Source organism: Eschrichtius robustus, chromosome 13 (assembly GCF_028021215.1).
Source record: "Eschrichtius robustus isolate mEscRob2 chromosome 13, mEscRob2.pri, whole genome shotgun sequence".
NCBI classification, from domain to species: domain Eukaryota; kingdom Metazoa; phylum Chordata; class Mammalia; order Artiodactyla; family Eschrichtiidae; genus Eschrichtius; species Eschrichtius robustus.
In genome coordinates, this window is record NC_090836.1 from 63,847,456 (window position 1) to 63,870,035 (window position 22,580).

At 42.9% G+C, this 22,580-nt stretch overlaps 1 protein-coding gene across 3 annotated transcripts in view; it reads right to left on the reverse strand.

Moving 5' to 3' along the window:
- BBS10 (Bardet-Biedl syndrome 10) overlaps positions 1-22,580 on the reverse strand; it is a 180,741-nt gene that overhangs the window by 55,601 nt on the left and 102,560 nt on the right. Inside the window, exon 4 of one of the 3 annotated variants that reach the window (XM_068561758.1) lies at positions 20,628-20,711. The exons of the other annotated variants lie outside the window; for them this stretch is intronic. Within the exon in view, the coding sequence (XP_068417859.1) occupies positions 20,658-20,711 (54 nt within the window). The 3' untranslated portion in view covers positions 20,628-20,657. Of the gene's footprint in view, positions 1-20,627; positions 20,712-22,580 lie in introns of those variants that run through there. 3 annotated transcript variants of the gene reach the window in all.

The window sequence follows — 22,580 nt, forward strand, 5'->3', positions numbered from 1 at the left end:
CCTATCAGGTACTGAAGATTAAAAAACATTGAAACACAGACCTGACTTGCAAAGATACGATTTGCTATGTGCTCTCCTTTTAGTGCAGAGGAAGGAATGATTCTAACAGAGGGGATGATTAAAGTGAGGCTTGATGAAGGACTACTTAAATTGGTGGATCAAAACTTTGACAGAGGGCTTCCCTGGTGGCGCAGTGGTTGAGAGTCTGCCTGCCAATGCAGGGGACACGGGTTCGAGCCCTGGCCTGGGAAGATGCCACATGCCACGGAGCAGGTGGGCCCGTGAGCCGCAATTGCTGAGCCTGCGCTGTCTGGAGCCTGTGCTCCGCAACAAGAGAGGCCGCGATAGTGAGAGGCCCGCGCACCGCGATGAAGAGTGGCCCCCGCTCGCCACAACTGGAGAAAGCCCTCGCACAGAAATGAAGACCTAACACTGCCATAAATAAATTAATTAATTAATTTTTAAAAAAATTAAAAAAAAAAAAACTTTGACAGAACATTGTAATCACCTGGGATGTTTTTAAAAAAATATCATGTTCCACCAAGAGATTCTGATTTATTGGTCTGAGCTACTGCCTGGGGCAGCAGGATTTTTTTTAAATTCCCGAGATAATTCTAATGTGCAGTCAAGGTTGTGAACTACTTTAGATCATCATAACAAAACTAAGTACCAAGGCACCAAAGTGATAACAAATGTATTAAAATTTTATATTTTATATTCGTATGAATAGTTTTAGTAAGAATTTCATTTTATGAAATGAAAGCCAATGATAAACATTTTAATGTATGAATGAGCCTTTTGCAATCTTTTGTGTTCCTAAGATATCCGATTGATAAATAAAAGAAACACTGGCATATGTTGTCGTCTACCTGAGAATAAATTTTTTTCAATTATCATTAGAGTACACTACTGCTTTTCACTTTTCTATAAAATCTATTTTTGTCAAGTGACCCTGGTTTCAAACTAGTCTACTAAAACAAATTTCCTATATTAAAATGTTGAGTAGAATAATAAAACACATCTGTTAATAAAGAATAAGTAATCTCTTAGTAATTAGTAATTTCTTAGGGACTGCACTATCCCTGATTCAATAGCAAAAGCTGTCTTTAAAAAAATTAAATAATGTGCAAGATGACAAAACATTCAGATTAATTCCTCAGGCAGCTTGCTTCTGGTTGTCAGTTATGGGAAAAAAAATGAAAAAAATTCCAACAAGATTTTATACAGTTTCTCTATATGTTTTTGTTTTAAGGACTTTTATTAAAGCTAAAGGTTAAAATTATTCAGTAGTAATTTCTGGGTCCATCATTAGTCATCTAACTTATTTTATACTCTGAAGGCAAATATACAGTGTGAAATAGTACCAAGTACATAACTCAGGTAATTTAAATAAATTGTGTTTATACACACACACACACACACACACGCACGCACGCGCACGCAGCCACATACAGGAGTGATTTTTGCCTGTGCCATCAATGAAATTTAGAAGTGGGGTGGGGTAGGAAAGGAGCACAGATTTTTTTTTCCTTTTTATTTCATTATGTATTGATATATTGTTTACAACCTATAACCTATTTTTTTTAAGTTTTCTACATCAATTTTTCTCCCTCTCCCTTTTTTTAAATTAATTTTTATTGACGTATCGTTGCCTTACAATGTTGTGTTAGTTTCTGCTGTACAGCAAAGTGAATCAGTTATACACCTATCTCTTTTTTTAAAGTAGTCTTTTCCCTTTGATTTTTCTTTTTTGTTCCCCAGCCTTTCCTTCTATTAATCAAACTGTATTCTCAGTTATAATAGGCCTGTCCACCTACTTACTTCACTCATTCATCCCTTAATCCACCATTTGTGATATGATAATTAATTCTATTGTAGTCAGCTGTCACACCACAGATAATGGCTTCAGAACTTTGAAAAGAAAGGACACGATTTTTTTATTGATAGATTGGGTAGCTTGCTTCATAGCCCAACTTCCTTTGAGCAAAGTTTAATCACCAAGAGAGAAACTTCTTAATGGATAACAAAACCCAAAACTAGTGTCTCTGGGCAGCCCCTCTTCACACTTTCCCACCTCCTCCTCCCACGCCCACTGCACCCCCTTTCACCTGGTGGATGGGAACCAGCTATAAACCAGAGTAACAGACTTCACTACATTCAGAGGTTGGAGAATCTGAGTCATAAACTGTTCCTCTGCTTTCAAAAGTACTTCTTTTTTTTTTTTTTAATTCCTTCCTCTCTTCTATTTTGCCTTCTTTTTACTCTTATTGTTTGGCTCTTCTATATATATGTTTACTTTTCTTCCTTCCCCTTTCACCTTCTCCTGTACCTTCCTATGTCAAGGCCACGGGTCCCTAGGCATTGTTGATCATCACCAGTAGCCCTACAGATGGCCCCAGTGCCCTCTGAGAGGCTCTAAGCTAGTCCTCTCTCAGCTCAGAACAATGGAGGGCTGTGACAATTAAAGAGGTAAATCCTGGGGGCTTCCCTGGTGGTGCAGTGGTTGAGAATCTGCCTGCCAATGCAGGGGACGCGGGTTCGAGCCCTGGTCTGGGAGGATCCCACGTGCCACGGAGCAACTGGACCTGTGAGCCACAATTACTGAGCCTGCGCGTCTGGAGCCTGTGCTCTGCAACAAGAGAGGCCGCGACAGTGAGAGGCCCGCGCACCGCGATGAAGAGTAGTCCTCGCTTGCCGCAACTAGAGAAAGCCCTCGCACAGAAATGAAGACCCAACACAGCCAAAAATAAATAAATTTAAAAAAAAAAAAAAAAGAGGTAAATCCTGAAAGTCACAGGGGTGCCTGGTGGGAGCTATATTCTACGAGTGTGACTGCAAAGGGATGCAGTGGACTTTTTTTACAGTGGTTTGTAAGCCAGTTACAAGAATAAATATCCCCAAATGTTTGGATCATTGGTAATAAAGGGTGGAGCCTCTCAAGGCGACTACTTTGAAATAGACAACACTAATTCAGATGTTTTTCAGAACAAAAATAATTCCTGGGACTTCCCTGGCGGCGCAGTGGTTAAGAATCCTCCTGCCAATGCAGGGGACACGGTTCGATCCCTGGTCCGGGAAGATCCCACATGCCGCAGAGCAATGAAGCCCGTGTGCCACAACTACTGAGCCTGCACTCTAGAGCCCGTGAGCCACAACTACTGAGCCCATGCGCCACAACTACTGAAGCCAGCATGCCTAGAGCCCGTGCTCTGCAACAAGAGAAGCCTCCGCAATGAGAAGCCCACGCACCGCAACGAAGAGCAGCCCCCACTCGCTGCAACTAGAGAAAGCCCTTGTGCAGCAACAAAGACCCAACGCAGCCAAAAAAAAAAAAAAAAAAATTCCTGTGTGGAGGTTCCCTGTCATTTCATTTTCCCCATGTGCCAAAGAGAATTCTGACTTGATCAATATGGCTGCCTGCCCCTCCTGTCAGGTGGGTCCTGGACCTTTCTGATGAAGAACAGAGAGATAAGGGGAGAAAGGAGAAGAGAAATAGGAACCCACGGAGGAGTTTTCCTGAGAGTTTGCTAAAATGAAATCTTAACCCCCAAAGGTGATAGATTAGGTGGGGCCTTCGGGAGGTGCTTCCGTCCATCATGCAGGAACCCTCATGAATGGGATTAGTGCCCCCTAAAAGACCCACAGTGATCCCTTGCCCCTTCCATCATGTGAGGACATAGTGAGAAGGTAGCAGCTTTTTTAAAGATTTTTGGCCACACCCCACAGAATGTGGGATCTTAGTTCCCCAACCAGGGATCGAACCCATACCTCCTGCCTTGGAAGACAGAGTCTTAACCACTAGACCACCGGGGAAGTCCCAAGAAGGTACCAGCTTTGAACCAAGAAGAGGGCCTTTAGAGAGTCACTATACGTTAGCAGCTTGATCTTTGACTTCCCAACTCCAGAGCTGTGAGAAATAAATTTCTGTTGTTTATAAGCTACCTAATCTGTAGTATTTTGTTATAGCAGCCAGAACAAACCAAGACGAGTTCTCAAAACAACCTCTCTCCACACCAACCCTGTTTCAATGATTCACTAGGAGGACACACAGGACTCAGGACACCGTCCTACTCAAGGCTGAGATTACAGTAAAAGGATACAAAACAAAATCAGCAAAGAGAAAAGGCACATGGGGCAAAGTCTAGAGAAAACCAAGCACAAGCTTCCAAGAGTCCTAAATCACACAGAATGTGCTTAATTCTTCCAGCTACTTGTGACAACACAGGAGAAGTGCTGTCCACTGGGGAATCTCATTAGAGTCTCAGGGCCCAGGGTTTTTATTGGGGGCTGGTAACATAGGCACTCTCTGCCGAGCATGTACCAAAATCCAGACTCCCAAAAGGAAAGCAGGTGTTCAGCACAAACCACATTGTTTTACAAACAGTTTAGGCTCAGTGAACCATTCTTATCATTTAGGAAATGGTGGGAACCCTCCCTAAATCCAAATTCTCAGACACCAGCCAAGGGCCAAACTTGCGATCAAGGCTTTCTGATGATAGCAGCCCCAGGCTTTCTATATAACTCCTTTCTACACAGTAGGTATGTTTTTATCCCCACTTTACATATGAGGGAAAGGAGGCTTAGAGAAGTCAACTACAGTTGAGCCTTGAATAACACGGCTTTTGAAACGTGCAGGTCCACTTACATATGTTTTTGTTTTTTTTTTCCCAATAAATAGGTACTACAGGGCCAAATGAAAAGGGTTGGCTGAATCCAAGGATGCAGAACCATGGATATGAAGACCCGTCTGTAAAGTTATGCTTGAATTTTCAACTTCATGGGAGTTGGCGCCCCTAACCTCAACTGTGATTACTTAGCCTGCAAGTGGTAGAATTGGAATCTAAACCCAGGTCTCTTTGATTCCCAAGCCTGTGCATTAGCCTGTGAATTACAATACCCTGGAATTTGATAAAAGAAATTTGAGAGGAGCGACAGTTCCAGTGGAATAAGTCGTACTGAAGGAACGCAGAACATGTCACCCCAAATTATGCTGCTTTGACATATTATTTTGAGCTAAAGGCACTTGAAAAACAGCAGATGCCAGAATCTGACCTTCCTTTTTTGCCCCTAAAAAGCAAGAGATAAAATTTCCACGTGAAAGGTACCCACTCTGTGCCAGGAGGAAGAAACATCCTTATCACCAGAGATGGTGTCGAGGCTGAGAGAAAGCTGTACAAACAGACCTTGTTAAAATAACCCTTTAATCTCCGCAAATATTTTTATTTATTTGTTCATTTGGAAATTGATATAGCATGATGAAGATTCCTTTAGCTTTAGGGAAGAGATGCCTGTGTTTCTGACGAGTGGGAAGGCCACAAATGGAATTAATTAGCATATTCATTTATCTTTTAGTTCTCTTTACGGGGAAGAGAGTAGGGCTGACTGGCGGAGGCCACTGAGGTTGATTTGTTAGGAGCACATATCTCTGCTTTTATGGTTTATTGGCTGGATTTTCTTCTCTTCTTTTTAAAAAAATCTTTTGAAATATATACCTTGCATAAAAATGTATTTGTTAACACGTAACAGCTTTCTCATTGTTGTTTTTTTTTGTTTTTTTTTTTTAAATTAATTAATTTATTTATTTATGGCTGTGTTGGGTCTTCGTTTCTGTGTGAGGGCTTTCTCCAGTTGCGGCAAACGGGGTCCATCCCTCATCACGGTGCGCGGGCCTCTCACTACTGCGGCCCCTCCTGTTGCAGAGCACAGGCTCCAGACGCGCAGGCTCAGCAATTGTGGCCCACGGGCCAGCCGCTCCGCGGCATGTGGGATCCTCCCAGACCAGGGCTCGAACCCGTGTCACCTGCATTGGCAGGCAGATTCTCAACTGCTGCGCCACCAGGGAAGCCCTCATTGTTGTTTTAAAGTGATTTAATAAACATTTTTAAACTTCTCAGTTTTAATGCCTAATATAGTAAACCTCGCATATTTTAGTTACCTTTCCACAAGTGTTACTCTTTGTTCAACCCAATATGTAAACCCCTAGGCCTAGTCACTTCTTTGGGTCTTCATTTTTCTTGGCAGGGCTCCCATGTACATGTTAATAAAGTTTGTATGCTTTTCTCCTGTTAATTCTGTCTAATGTCAATACCAGCCAGCAACTCTAAGATGGTAAAGGAAAAACTGTATCTCCCTTCCACAGCATTTAGAAAAGTGTTTGTTTGTTTTTTTGGTTTTTTTTTTAAAGTTATTTATTTATTTATCTATTCATGGCTGTGTTGGGTCTTCGTTTCTGTGCGAGGGCTTTCTCTAGTTGCGGCAAGCGGGGGCCACTCGTCATCGCGGTGCGCGGGCCTCTCACTATCGCGGCCTCTCTTGTTGCGGAGCACAGGCTCCAGACGCGCAGGCTCAGCAACTGTGGCTCACGGGCCCAGCCGCTCCGCGGCATGTGGGATCCTCCCAGACCAGGGCTTGAACCCGTGTCCCCTGCATTGGCAGGCAGACTCTCAACCACTGCGCCACCAGGGAAGTCCCTGTTTGTTTGTTTTTAATCACTGTTATAGACATTCTTTTCACTAGGCTTGTGCAGCTTAGAAAATGCAAGTCACATTTAATGAAGGCAGGAAACTTTGCCACAAATGAATGAAGAATAAAGAAACCAGTGTGCCATGGGTGTGAATTCTTAGAAAATATCTAAAAATTACAAGAGATCGTGGAGCCTTGATTTGTCCCATCTCCTGGAGGTTCACACAGGAGAAAGGAGGAGGTATTTCAAGCAGAAAGACATTAGCACAGGGTGTTCTCAGTTTGGTACCTACTGTGACTGTCCCCTTTCTCCTGCCCTGGGGCTCCCCTGACACATCCTCGAGGTGCTGTCGTTTCCCATTCCTGGGAGAGGAGTCCTGATTTCCCTGATTCTTTCTCTCCAGCTTGGTATTAGTGCCAGTCAAGGACAATCCCTATGAGAAAACTGTCACGTCTACTCAGACAGTCTCAAAAGAGTGCCAACCTGACTGCGGGTTCTCCCCACCCTCTTTCCACCCCTGCTTGTGAATTCTGGTCAGAATGGTACATATTTTGATGGGGGTAAAAAAGAAGGGATCCTAGCAGAAATACGGGCTGCATTCCTTCTCCCCCCAAGTTTTGTCTGCTAAATGTTAGTCTGAAATCTGGTAAAGAGAATAAAACAAAGAACAAGATGAGACACGCAGAGTGCAGCTGCACTTCTTTGTTTTCAAGTCACAGATTTAAAAGAAAGATAAAAAAAACTCTCTGACGAAAGAGATTCCTGCAGACTTAAAAGGACTCACTGGATTCCCTCCCTGCTGCTATCCAAGGGCTTCCCAACCTGATGCTTCTCAACAACAGGGGTTGCAGGAGCCAATTTTCCTGGTCCTGAGCCTCTTCTCTTCTTACTGTCTGTCTTTTGTTTACTTTGCTGTTTTTAGGGCCACAATCGTTTAAATTCCCCAGATTTTCTACATGTAGACCATAAAGTTGAGTGACACAAAACTGAATAAGGAAAGAAAGTAAAAACCAGATTATCAGATGAAAGTTCAGGGTTGTCTGTGGATTCAATATATTCCTGAATATGTAAAAATTTTTAACTTTTTGTCAAAATTGATAAAATATTTATGTAATCACTGTCTCCTAAGGCTACATTCAAGAGTGGGTGCACGATGTGTGTGGCAATTTTCAAGGCCTTCAAGCTGCCTCCTTTATCTCCAATGTGACTAACATATTCTTGGTGGTGCAGGGAATTGAACTGTGTCCCCTCCAAACAAGTCCTGACCCACGGTACCTGTGAATATGACTTTATCTGGAAAAAGGGTCTTTGCAGATATAATTAATTAGGTTATGGATCTCGAGATGAGATCACCCTGGATTGAGGATGGGCCCTAAATTCAATGACGTGTCCTTATAAGAGACAGAAATGGGGAAGACACAAAGAGGCATGGGGAGAAGACCACGTGAAGACAGAGGCAGAGACTGAAATCATGTGCCTACAAGCCACACATCACTGGCAGCCACCAGAAGCTGCCAGAGAGAGAGAGACATGGAATCCACTCTCCTTCAGAATCTCCAGAAGAAACAGCCCTGCCCACACCTTGATTTTGGACTTCTGGCCTCCTAAACTATGAGAGAACAAATTTCTGTTGTTTAAGTTGTCCAGTTTGCAATAATTTGTTACGGCAGCCCTAAGAAACTAATACAGTCGGTAATTCTCGGTATTTCTCATTGTTTGAGCCTACTTTCTACACCCAGAACTGCTGCTACAATTTCATTATAACAGGAGTTGGCATATTTTTCTGTAAAGAACAAACTAGTAAATATTTTAGGTTTTATGTGACATACAGTCTCTATCACAGCTACTCAGCTCTGCCGTTGCAGTTCAAAACTAGCCATAGACAATATGTAAATGAGTGGACATGACTGTGTTCCAATAAAACTTTGTTTACAAAAGCAGATGGTGGGCCAGATTTGGTCCATACCATCGTTTGCTGACCCCTGCGTTATATGATGTTCTCACCTGAGATCCTGGTGCCTCATCTCTTGGCCGTCCTCCTAGAGTCCTCTCTATGCCATTTCTCCCAGAAGCACTAGGAGGTCTTCATGCAAAAAGACTTCACGTGGATTGTTTTGATTCCCCAAATTCTCTGATGTAGATTTGCTTTTAGTTCCCACTCTCACCACTGGTTAGTTTAAAATAATCATCTGGCCCAATTTATTTCCCATCTCTCAGTTTTAAAAATTCCAGTCATGGAATGCCATTTTACCTTTTTTCTTACTTCCTACAGACCCATTTTCATAGTGGATTTGTGAAACTAATGATGGCGGCATTCGTGACTGTCATTTGATTGTGTTGCGCGTTGTCAGCTGCTAGAGAGAGTGCTTCGAAGTCTGTGGGTGGCTTCAAACGCTTGGGGGCAAGCAGCCTCACAGTTCTACACTGCCAAATGAAGGAAATCACAGGAAAAGAAAGAAGAGGCTGTTTACTGTATGTAACTTGTATTTTAAGATCAAGCACAATAGGAGGGAAGGGGAGAGAGACAAAGACAGACTGATTCTTCCCAAACAATAAATGACTATTTACAGGAGGCAGGAAATATAAGCTGAGGGGGGAAGGAGGCAAAACAAACAGAATAGAATTTTGTACTAGTAAATCAAAATCAGTCTGTAAAGGACAGTGGAGCTTTACGCTACAAGTGTTAAGGTGAGAGAAGATTTACTTAGATTCAGAAAGAAATATTGGGGTTGAAAATGGAAAGGAAACCGGAAAACTTCATGAAAAACCTGAGACAAATAGGCTCTGATCTGGACCTTTTGCCCCCTCTTCTACTGACTAGTTTAGCCCCATAGTTAGTTTTCCACGGCTGCTGTAACAAACTACCACAAACTTGGTGATTTAAAACAGGAATTTATTCTCTCCCAGTTCTGAAGGCCAGAAGTCTGAAATGAATATCACTGGGCTGAAATCAAGGTGTCAGCAGGGCTGTCCTCCCTTCAGAGGCTCTAAGGGAGAGTCTCTTCCTTGCCTCTTTCCGTTCTGGTGGCTAATGGTGTTCCTTGACTTGTGGTCACATCACTGCAACCTCTGCCTTTGCAGTCACACTGCCTCCTCTTCCATCTGCCTTCCTCTCTTCTATCTGTGTCAAATCTCCCTCTGCCTCCATTTTACAAGGACCTATGCAAATAATCCAGGATAATCTCCCCATCTCAAAATCCTTAATCACATTTGCAGAGACTTTTTGGCCCTACAAGGCTAAAGGCCATATAAGGTAACATTCACAGGCTCCTGGGATTAGGATGTGGATGTCTTTTGGGGGGCCATATATCAGCAGTCTACAGCCCCCAACTTTATACCCAACAACAAAGAAAAGCAGTGCAGCTCATAGACTCAGCTTCCTCAGAGGGCAGTTTGGGCAGCTCCTTGAGCAGGGTGATGGGGTGGGGAGCAGAAGATTTATGCAGTATTTCTTTCAACCACATTTACTATTTCAGCCTCTCCTCATAGATTGGCTCCCCAGACATCCACAGGGCTGACCTTTTTTTAATCAGGCTCTGCAGGAGACAGTGATTATGAAAACGACCTTAAAAATGCAAAGGGTGGGTCATATTTTAAATAGAGAGAAACCCAGGAAATTTTTCTACAATTAACATTTTCCCAAAGAAAAAAATATTTCTAAATATGGACACAGGAGAATCTGGACTCTGGGGATGGGGCCCATTGTACTGATACATACCCATGCACTTCCTCTCGATTTAAACACACTTATAAAATCATACAAAACCAGTCCTGGGACATTTCCACCTGAATATCCTGTCACATGCACCTCAAACTCATTACGTCCGAGACAGGGCACAATGCCTCCCACCCCCAGCATGATCTTCCTTATCCATTGTCATAGTTTTGTGGGTTTTTTTTAATTGAAGTATAGTTGACTTCCAATCTTGTGTTGGTTCCATTGTTATAGTTTGAGAGCAGCTGTGTTTACCTGAGATGGATGAGCTTCAGAACTGGAAACACCATGAACTATATGCAAATGTTTGGATATATATGCATCTGTGCCTTTTTCGGGAGAGGATTCCCTAGTCGTCATCACCTTCTCCACGGAATATTTGATCTCAAAAGGGAAATGAAAGTCTGCCCTGGTGTGACCCTCAGCCAGGTCTACATAAACATTTGCTGCATAGCCTTACGCATTCTCAGTAGAGAATACCCGCCGCTTGGTTTTTGTACGCATCTGTCATAATTTTGTTGTCACAGATTTGCAGGACAGCTGGTTGGGGCTTATTGTTCAGTGAGTCACTGTAAAACAAATTCTGCCACCACTCGCTTCCCCCTAAATAGGGCTACACGTTCAGGATCCAGTGTAAAAGTAAAGTTTTGACCTCTTTGAACAACAAGTAAGGAAGAGACCATAGTGAGTACTTTTTCTGTGTCTAAGGGTTATTTTGATATGCCAGCCTGCACCTACTAGACCTTCACATTCTTGGAATGCTTGCCTTCATCTTTCCCAACTTTGTCTAATCCATCCTTCAGGTCTCAATTTATCTGTTCCTTCCCCCAGAGAAGGCTTCCGTGATTAACACCCCCGGGAAAAGACCATAGACTCACATTGTGAAATATGGATCTTGTTGCTTACTGAGTATCTTTATGCAGGAAAGGGAATTGACCACCAGCTGGAAACTGGCGGCTGTCACTTCGGTCTTAATTCTTGGATTAACCCAACGTTGCCCTCCAACCCCGGCCCTTCCCAGCATTGCTTTGGTATCCACAGGGAGGGTAGGGCTTGTGCTCAGCAGCAAACAAGCTTCAATAGGCTATTACATTTTGGAAAAGAGATTTAAATGAACGTTTTAAAAACAAGGAGAGTCACAGTTCTCCTTTGGAAAACCAAGGATGACAAAGGAGACTATGTCCTTGGTTATGACAAAAACGGTTATGATGAAAGTTTAAGGGAATAAAACATTAAAATTTTTCTCAATGAATTGTTTTAATTTTTAGAAAATATAACAGGGGCTTCCCTGGCGGCGCAGTGGTTAAGGAGCCGCCTGCCAATGCAGGGGACACGGGTTCAAGCCCTGGTCCGGGAAGATCCCACATGCCGCTGAGCAACTGAGCCCCGTGTGCCACAACTACTGAGCCCGTGTGCCACAACTACTGAGCCCGTGTGCCACAACTACTGAAGCCCGTGTGCCTAGAGCCCGTGCTCCGAAAAAAAGAGAAGACTCCGTAATGAGAAGCCCGGGCACCGCAACGAAGAGTAGCCCACGCTCGCTGCAACTAGAGAAAGCCTGCATGCAGCAATGAAGACCCAACGCGGCCAAAAATAAAATAAATAAAATAAGTTTACAAAAAAAATATTAAAAAAGAAAATATAACAATATTCTATTGATTTTTTTTTTTTAAAAAGCTAGTTTTCCCTTCAAATATGTACTCTCCTATCTGCCCATATTTTTTGTGGCGTTGTCACAATTACAATTAAATATAACATTTGTCTACTTTTATGTTTAATGACTCTCTTTTGCATTTGCCCATAAGCTCTGCAAGGGAAAAGGCTGTCTGTCTTGTTCATTGCTTAGCAAGGTCATGCACATAGTCAATACCAAAAAGATATTTGATACACGAATGGATTGATTAATTAGTTAGTTAATTAATATAGAAGTGTGGTTTTGTCTTTTTTCCAATGAGAACAATCCTTTGACCATAGCAGTTAATTGTCATACAGGATATGACTCTCAAAATCGGTTCTCTCAACCTCAGCAAAACCAACATTTGGGGCAGGATCATTCTTTGCTGTGAGGGCTGTCCTGTGCACTGTGTGATGTTTGGCAGCCTCACTGGCCTCTCCCTACTGGATGCCAGTAGCACCGCCCTCCCTAAGTTGTGAGCACCAAAAGTGTTTCCAGACATTGCCACATGTCCCCTAGGGCTAAAACCGCCCCCAGCCCCACCCCAGGTGAAAACCACTGCTTAAAGGAAGAAGAAAATCACGAGCCGTAGTTCTGAATCCGGGACAAGAGTCCTCTGGCAGGATAAAGAGGAGGAAAAGGAGGCCATGGCTGAACGCCCTAAAAGCTGTGCATCTGAGACGATATTGGCCTGGGCATCCCCCCCACCCTCCTCCATTTACTGTAATAAATCTGTAATCCAAAAACCCTTGGTTTTTATATTTTACTGTGTTTCTCTTTTATTACCTCTCAGTTTCTTACTGAAAATACCCTTTGAAAAATTCCAACTTTATCTCAAACTAAGAAAAAGAGGAATTTTATTTTATTTTATTTTTGTAATTCAGCTGGACAGTTACCTGAGGCTGAGACAGACGGGAACCTAGAAAAGATCACAGAACTGGGTCAGCTGGGATGTGGCTCCCAATAGACCTGGGCCACTCCACCCACAGAGCTTCTGACAGCTCCCTCCAGACAAGCAGCAAAGCACATGGGAAGGTGGCAGGAGCTACTGAGGGTCAAGTTTTTCAGAGGGGAGGTGCCAGAAATTGCTTCGTGATCTGAGTTTTGTGTTTTCCCAGTTCTGGGTCTTTCTAAATAAAACATGAGAAATGGGGAGTTTAGAAGGAATAATGGTTTCTGATGAAAAGGGAAGAAATATTTTTGCTTTAAAAATTAATTACAGGGGCTTCCCTGGTGGTGCAGCGGTTAAGAATCCGCTTGCCAATGCAGGCGACACGGGTTCGAGCCCTGGTCCAGGAAGATCCCACATGCCGCGGAGCAACTAAGCCCATGCGCCACAATCACTGAGCCTGCGCTCTAGAGCCCGCGAGCCACAACTGCTGAGCCCACGTGCCACAACTACTGAGCCTGCGCTCTAGAGCCCGCGAGCCACAACTACTGAGCCCACGTGCCACAACTACTGAAGCCAGTGCTCTAGAGCCTGCAAGCCACAACTACTGAGCCCACGTGCCACAACTACTGAAGCCCGCGTGCCTAGAGCCCATGCTCTGCAACAAGAGAAGCCACCACAGTGAGAAGCCCACACACCGCAATGAAGAGTAGCCCCTGCTCTCAGCAACTAGAGAAAAGCCCGTGCTCAGCAACGAAGACCCAACGCAGCCAAAAAAAAAAAAAAAAAAAAAAAAAGTTAATTACAGCTACTTCTGCATCCTGGGGGAACTGGGGAACTGAAGAATTCATCTCTGTAGGAAACTTGGTCATTTACTGAGAAATATATGAGGAATGAAGTTGCAAAATGAACACAAACTAAAACTCAAATGTACAAAGACCATGTGACTTTAAAATTTTCTGTCATAGACGTAATCCTCATGAGTTCCCATCCTGCTGGGTAGCAGCCAATTTGGGGGTGCAGTGCGCACATCAACTTTTCTAATTAATGGTACTTTTTTTTTTTTTAATTAATGGCACATTCGACTGAAAATATTCTGTGAGGACTAAACATTCTATCAATTAAAGTTTAACTCCCTATCGAAGCTGGATTGTTCCTTTCCCTTTCCCCATTATGGCTCTAAGGTGTAGACAAGACTCACATCTTGTCAGCACTGGGGAGATGGGGCTGGGGCTGGAGTGGTGTCTGTCTTTCTGCCGTCTCCACTGCAGGCCCCTGGCGCTGTCCTTGGGTGTGTGCTGGTTGGTACCCACTAAGGTGGGTGTGAGTCAGGGTCCTTCGGAGCGTCCTGCAGGTGGTGGCGGCTAACGTCTGCAACTGAGAAACTCATCTCTCTTTTCTGTTAGCTTGGTTAAGGTCACCCTTGGCACTCGGCCTACCTCACACCTTTGCTGGTTGCTACAGAGCCACTGGAAGTCTAGCCACGAATCTCAGTTGTTCCCTATCCCACCTTGAGTTCCCAGCCTCAGGGTTTCCTTGCCTCAACTCCACACAGTGACATCTTGTAGCAAGTTCCCCAGCCTGAACCTCATCTACTTTCAGCAGCTCCCTGAGGGCATTTGAGAACCTCTAGATTCCTCACAAGCCATACACAGACCCCAAGGAGTCAAGATCTCTACCTCAGCCGTCTCTGCACATCTCCCTGTTCTGCAAAACACCTGTGCATCCCGTTCCATCTGCCCCCAGGGAACTGGATACCGCCCTGCATGGCAGTCTCCCTCAAGGGTTCCAATTAAGAAAAGGACAAAACCCGTTTTGCTATCTGCTCTCTGGTACTGATCTGATGACCTCCCTCCTCTAGGACTTTAGACTGGAAAGAACACAAGTGTCTCACAACTTCCTTTTACCACCTGTCCCATAAACTTTATCTCCCTTCTTCTTCCCATAATCCTTTAGGGTCAGGAGGTGGGCTTCTCACAACGTCACCTCCCAGTCCTCTTACCCCTTTGTAGCAGGTACTTTTCTTACCCTCAGTTCTCTCTCCCTGGAATAATACTTTCACTTTAGCCCCCTGGATTCTGCTCTTGATATGTTAATGATAGCTTATGGAATTTAGAAATCATTTCCTCTCTTGACAAAGACTGGTTTTTAAGACTATCGCTGCACTTCTGACAGCTCTGGAAATCAAAAGCTGAATATCATTCCCCCTTCCTCTTTGCCTTCCTACCGCTACAATCCTCATCCTCCCCAAGGCAAGCAGACAGCTCCGGCAGAACAGAGGCGAGGCCATGTATAAAAATCGTAAGAGAGAAAAGTGGAAGTTATTCTATTCATAAGAAAAAGCATAAAATCAATTCTTGTCATTTCCATGTCACACATGAATGGGCCTTTAGGTGTGAAAGACAAGGTCCAGGGTCAGTACTGTGGTGTGGGGAAGATGAGATAAGGTTCAGCACGATAAAGTCAACACGCTTCTCTCTGGGGTGAGGAGATTGTTCTAATGGAAAATGACTTCTGGACTCATCTGGAGGGAGATAAAAAGTAAAACGTGTGTAAGAGAGGAAATGAAAGGAAACTAGAGAGTTAGGACAATCCTCAATAAGTTGGCAGGAGGACTGGCCTGGGGGAGAGGGATGGCTGCCTGCTGGGCACTCCCTGTGGGAGTGGAGGCTCAAGACTGGAGGAATAGGGGTGTCTGATGTCTGACTTCCCATCCTTTTGCTCCCCATTACCACCCTTGTGATAGTATTACCTTAGAGAAGGTACAGCTATTGGCCTGTTTGGGGAAGAAGTAGACCCAAAAGGAATGGAGAGTTGGTAATAAAGTGACCAGAAGCAATTGAGAAGAATCTGGGAGTTTGGGGTGAGAGCCGATAGGCTACAACTAGGACAGATATCTTCCCTACTTCCAACCCCAATCTGGATACTTCCAAGTCTATATGAAGGGCTTGAGTTTTTTTAGGTTAAATATGAGTGTGGTAGATTAAAAATGGCCACCTAGGGCTTCCCTGGTGGCACAGTGGTTAAGAATCCGCCTGCCAATGCAGGGGACACAGGTTCGAGCCCTGGTCCGGTAAGATCCCACATGCCGCGGAGCAGCTAAGCCCGTGCGCCACAACTACTGAGTCTGCGCTCTAGAGCCCACGAACCACTACTGAGCCCGCGTGCCACAACTACTGAAGCCCGCGCACCTAGAGCAGGTGCTCCACAACAAGAGAAGCCACTGCAATGAGAAGCCCGCGCACCGCAACGAAGAGTAGCCCCCCGCTCACCGCAACTAGAGAAAGCCTGTGTGCAGCAATGAAGGCCCAACACAGCCCAAAATAAATAAATAAATAAATTTTAAATAAATAAAGAAAAGTTTCTTTCAAACTGTGCAAAAAGATGATTGGCTTAAAAAAAGATTTTAAGTGATCAAAAAAAAAAAAAAAAAATGGCCACCTACTCTTTGTCACTCCCCACATTGAAAAATGGCATTTATTTCCCACAATCTCAAATTTGGTCTGGCCCTGTGACTGCTTTAACCAAGAGAATGTGGTGGTAGTGATGCTGTGCCCATCCGGACCTAAGTCTTAAAAAGCCTGCAGCTTATGCTTTTTAGATGCTGTGTCATCACATACCTACTGTAGAGGGGGGAAAAAAAATCTCTTTCCTTCTACCCTCCTACATTCTCTTTACCTCAGCAGGAAGCACCCTGTCTGATAAAAGACAGATTAACAGGAGAAAAACAAACAGAAGTTTATTAACATGTGTATCATGCGTACACATGAGAGCCCTCAGAGGTGAGGAACTCAAAGGAGTGGTTAAAACCTGGGCTTATATGGTATCTTAGTAAAGGAACAATAAATTTTGTAGAAAAGTGACAGGACAAAGGAAATAAAAGAGGGCTTGAGTGCTCCTGACTCTGACTTCTGCACTTTCAGAACCACTTAGGGGAAAAAAAAATAATTAATGTTTGTACAAAAATGTCACAGAAAGACAAAGGGAAAGGGAATATTTCAAAGAGGTGGGAAATGTGTGGCCATCTGGGTGGTCCAGCTGAAAGAGGAAAAACAAAGTTCATGTCAAGTTGTGCTTTGGGAAGCTCTTGGAGAAACGGAAAGAAATGATGCGATCTCAGGCTCCTGCCTTGAGTGCCCCTCTCTTTATCCAGGGCTCTAATGTAGGTAATTGCTTTGTGTTTTCTCCCCTTTCTTCTGAAGTTCCTAACTCAGCTCATGGCTTCTTCACTGTTGGTCAAAATTAAATCCAAAATAGCAACTCCCTTTGTCATTTCTACATTAATGGGAAGATGAAATTCTAGGAAAATGTTTAACCATTTTCAAAAGACTTCTCATATAGTACCCTCAAAAGAATTTCATCATCTTTATTTTACCTGCTAGAAAATCAAGGTTAATAGAGGTTAATTTATCAAATGTCACACAATACATCTGAAGTTAAATCTGTTCACCTTTATGGTCCATTAAGTTAACTACCATGATACTCTGACTTTCAAGGATTTGATGCATTGTTCTTAGTTGAACCTGGGATCTAGCAATTCTTCTGGATAGCTTGGCCAGCATTTGCTGTCTGATTCCAGAATACAACTTCTATTTCCTACTCCTTATGGAACTGTCTTTAGTATCCTCCCACAACTATATCGTTTTTGCTTTCTCTCTACTTTTATCCATATCCAAATGTTCTCCACTGTACTCCCACCTAACAGTTACGGGCTTCCACATATGTGGATATCATCTTGACATACTGCATTAATCTCTCTCCCCTCCATCCTAGCCTGTTTCCTTTGACAAATTATGCCCATTTATGGCCAAGTCTGCTTATGATGGTTCTACTCAACTTTATGATACCTATTGGGTATATTTCCTTTCCTATACTGAAGCCTCAGATTCACCTAGTTTTTGCCTCTGCTCTGCTGTCTCTCCCACTCCAGCCCCTTCAAATAAAGCAGATTACCCACCAAGTCTGCCATGGCTTTGAGTAAAACCTTGATGGAATTCATCCTCACTGTGCTGATTGCCAGATCCATTGCCCTTATTATTTCCTAGTTCTTTGGGCCCTGGACCTAGTTCCTGTTTTCCTCCCAGCCCTGTTGGTTGGTGGCTTGCTGTTGCTCTCCCAATTTTATCTATGTCTATACTAATGAATGCTTTATTGAAACATCTGATAATGAGAATTGCCATAAATTATGTATCTACTATGTGTCAGCCTTTGGGCTAAGTATTTTACATGGATTATTGCATTTACTCCTGTAGGGGAGGAAAAATAATTTTCTCTCTATTCTTCTAAGTTCTCTCCTTGGAACCCTGTAACAAGAGAGAGATTAACAAAAGAAAAACAAACAGAAGTTTATTAACATGTATACTTCATGTATACATGGGAGATGCCCAAGAAAAAACAAATAACTCTCAGTGGTGGTTTAGAATTCAGGCTTAAATATCATCTTCAGCTAAAGACAAATGAGAGAAGGGTATGGGAGAGGCCAGTTATAGGGAGGTGACCAGGAAAAGTATAGTAAACAAAAGTAAGGTTTGCTATGCAGATTTAAATTGGTGCCTTCTCCATGGATGAGTTTCTTGTGATTTAGTCATCTTTCTCTTCTGGTACAGAGAAGGAGATAACCTTACAAATGGGGATTTCCTTACAGATGGAAATTTCCCTTACAAAAGGGTAACTTCTGTGTTTTCAGAGCTTCTCTTATGTCTGCTGTTTCTCAAGATAATCCTTATGCCAAAGAGGCATATTTTGGGGTGGCATATTCTGCCACCCTTTACTTCTCATGAGAAACCTACAGTGTGTTTTTATTTCCTTCATTTTCCAGGAAGAAGAAACAGAAGCAGTAATCAGTGTTATGAAACATCCTTTATATTGTAATTAAAACTCTTATCTGGATACCTGGCATTACGCTGGTTCTTTACCTTTACTCTTTCGTTTGGTCTTCACTACAGTCCTGCAAGTTATCTAAGCATTTTCGTCTCTACTTTTTCAGAGGAGGAACCTGAAGTTTCGGGAGGTTAGGCACCCTACGAAGCAGGACTAGATTTATACCCAAGTCTCCTCTGGAGCGATACTGGCCTGCTTGCTGCACCCACTTCAGCACCTGTGTCCTAGCTGTTCCCTCTGTGTGAACACTCTTCCCCCTTATCCGTGTGGCGCCCTCACCTCCTCCATGTATTTCACATGTTGAGATGTCACTTTCTCAGTGAGGCCTTCTAACCCTCCTATTATAAGTACACCCCACTCACTGTTGTCTCTTACCCCTTCCTCACTTGCTTTTTCTCCATAGCACTTACACTTTCCAACATACCACATATTTTCATTAACAAAATGCAAGTTCCAAGATGGCAGGACTGTCAGTTTTATTCACTAGTACATGCACTGTCTAGATAAATACGTGTTGAGTGAATGGATGGATGAATAAATCTCTGTCTAATTCCAAATCTCATTCCCTTTCACCACAATGTACTCAGATCCTTTGCATCCATCGTAGCTTCTTTTTGCCTCTGGGATACTTTATAATGCTAAAGAATTTTTTAAAAGAAATGCCTAAATTCAGTATCATCTAGGAAAAGCAAAAACAAGCCCATTCTATCCTGAGCCAGGAAACTGTGCTAATAGCAGCCCTTGCTTTTATCCAAGAACATTTATTATGTATCTTCCTGTGTTTGATGCTCTGCTATGTACTAGGAAGAAAAAATTAAACCTCACTGTTAACATCTGGCTTCATCTCTCCCTTCAACTGGCTGCTTACCGGGAGAGCCAGCCCTGGTGCAGGGGAACAAATGGACGACATGCTGCACATACAATACAGACCTGAATCACAAGTGGTTAGCAGCCGGTATTTGCAGGACAGTCGGAAGAAAAGCCACAGGAGTTTCATTAGTAGACAGAATGGGGCTTGCAGAAATCATCCAAAGAGAACTTTTCCATCCAAAAATCTTTCTCAAGGGCATATCACCGAGAAACTGTTTATTTTATACACAGCTTCCTCTAAAAATTTATGATTTGGTTCCTGGACACAAACATTTGACGGATGAAGTACAATGACCATAAAGCTGGAAGAAGAACTTTTGTCATCCCCTGTCTTTGAGAGGAACCCAGTTTTTATGATGCCATGCAGATCTCGAGCCTGATGCCAACTCTATTTTAAAACTCATTTCCTAATGACGTGATGCTGGTAATTGGGAAAATAGCCATCATTTAGCATTATTTAAGCACCCCAAGGAAGCATGAAATTAAGAGATTTTTAACTGCATCTACTCTGTTTATTACTTTTCTCTTCCATGCATATACTCCAAGTCTGTATATAACAAGACTATGTTATACAAACATTAAAAATGTAAACAACAGTAATCAAAACAGTATGGTACTGGCACAAAACAGACACATAGATCAATGGAACAGAACAGAGAGCCCAGGAATAAATCCATGTACCTATGGTCAATTAATCTATGACAACGGAGGCAAGAATATACAGTGGAGAAAAAAGACAGTCTCTTCAACGAGTGGTGCTGGGAAAACTGGACAGCTACATGTAAAACAATGAAATTATAACATTACCACACACCATATACAAAAATAAACTCAAATGGATTGAAGACCTAAATGTAAGACCTGAAACCATAAAACTCCTAGAAAAGAACACAGGCAGAATACTCTTTGACATAATCCACAGCAATATTTTTTTGGATCTGTCTCCTAAGGCAAAAGAAATAAAATTTTATTTTATTTATTTGTTTATTTTATTTATTTATTTTTGGCTGTGTTAGGTCTTCGTTCCTGCACACGGGCTTTCTCTAGTTGTGGCGAGCAGGGGCTATTCTTCCTTGCGGTGCGTGGGCTTCTCACTGCGGTGGCTTCTCTTGTTGCAGAGCACGGGCTCTATGCGTGCGGGCTTCAGTAGTTGTGGCACACGGGCTTAGTTGCTCTGTGGCATGTGGGATCCTCCCGGACCAGAGCTCGAACCTGTGTCCTGCATTGACAGGCGGATTCTTAACCATTGCGCAACCAGGGAAGTCCCGAAATAAAATTTTAAAATAAACAAATGGGATCTAATTAAACTTAAAACCTTTGCATAGCAAAGGAAACCATCAACAAAAACAAAAAGACAACCTACAGAATGGGAGAAAATATTTGCAAATGATATGACTGATAAGGGGTTAATATTCAAAAATATAAACAGCTCATACAACTCAATATTTAAAAAAAACAAAAACAAACAACCCAGTCAAAAAATGGGCAGAAGATCTGATAGACATTTTTCCAAAGAAGATATACAGATGGCTAACAGGCACATGAAAAGATGTTCCATAGCACTAATTATTCGAGAATTGCAAATCAAAACAACAATGAAGGGGCTTCCCTGGTGGCACAGTGGTTGAGAGTCTGCCTGCCGGTGTGGGGGACACGGGTTCGAGCCCTGGTCTGGGAGGATCCCACATGCCGCGGAGCAGCTGGGCCCGTGAGGCACAACTACTGAGCCTGCGCGTCTGGAGCCTGTGCTCCACAACAAGAGAGGCCGCGACAGTGAGAGGCCTGCGCACCGCGATGAAGAGTGGCCCCCGCTCGCCACAACTAGAGAAAGCCCTCGCACAGAAACGAAGACCCAACACAGCCAAGAATAAAAATAAATTAATTAATTAAAAAAAAAAAACAACAACAATGAAATATCACCTCACACCTGTCAGAATGGTTATCAAAAAGTTTGCAAATAACAAATGTTGGTGAGGATGTGGAGAAAAAGGAATCCTCCTACACTGTTGGTGGGAATGTAAATTGGTACAGCCACCATGGAAAACAGTATGGAGGTTCCTTAAAAAACTAAAAATAGAATTACCATATGAGCCAGCAATTCCACTCCTAAGTATATATCAGGGGAAAAAATGAAAACACTAATTTGAAAAGATACATGTACTCCAATGATCATAGCAGCACTATTTACAATAGCTAAGATATGGAAGCAACTTAAATGCCCATCACAGACAAATGGATAAAGAAGATAAAGAAGTTGTGATATACTGAAATTATGCCATTTGCAGCAACATAGATGCACCTACAGAATATTACGCTTAGTGAACTAAGTCAGACAGAGAAAGATAAATACTGTACAATATCACTTATATATGGAATCTTAAAAATGTTACAAATGAGTGTTTATGCAAAACAGGAACAGATTCACAGATATAGAAAACAAACTAGTGGTTACCGAAGGGGAGAGAGAAGGGAGGAGGGCAAATTAGGGGTATGGGATTAAGAGATACAAATTATCATGTATAAAACAGATAAGCAACAAGGATATATTGTATAGCACAAGGAATTACAGCCATTATCTTGTAATAACTTTTAATGAAGTATAATCTGTAAAAGTACTGAATCACTATGCTATACACCTGAAACTGAGACAGGCTGGGACCTGGGACCCTTTGCTACAGTGCTTGCACCTGGACAAACGTCTCTTCCAGCAACGAAATACAGAGAAACTATAAGGGACTAAAAATAACTGCCTGCATGCACAGTTGGGGCAAATTACGAACAAGATACAAAAAGACCAAAAACCCAGCAAAAGCAGGGCATTGGGAGCAAAAGCAGGGTGCTGCACACACACCCTGCATACAGCACCACCAAGGGGGTGGGCAGACCACCTAAGTCACCCTTCCAACCCGACCCCTGGACCCACCCCTACCCTCACCCCATATAAGGAACCAGCTCACCGCCCCCTCAGCAAGAGAGGAACAAGGGAACCTGTTACTTGTTTTCACTCCCTCCTGCTGTAGCACCAGTCACAATAAAGCCTTGCCTGTATTTGTCTGGCCTCTTATCAATTTCTATTGATTAAGAAAGC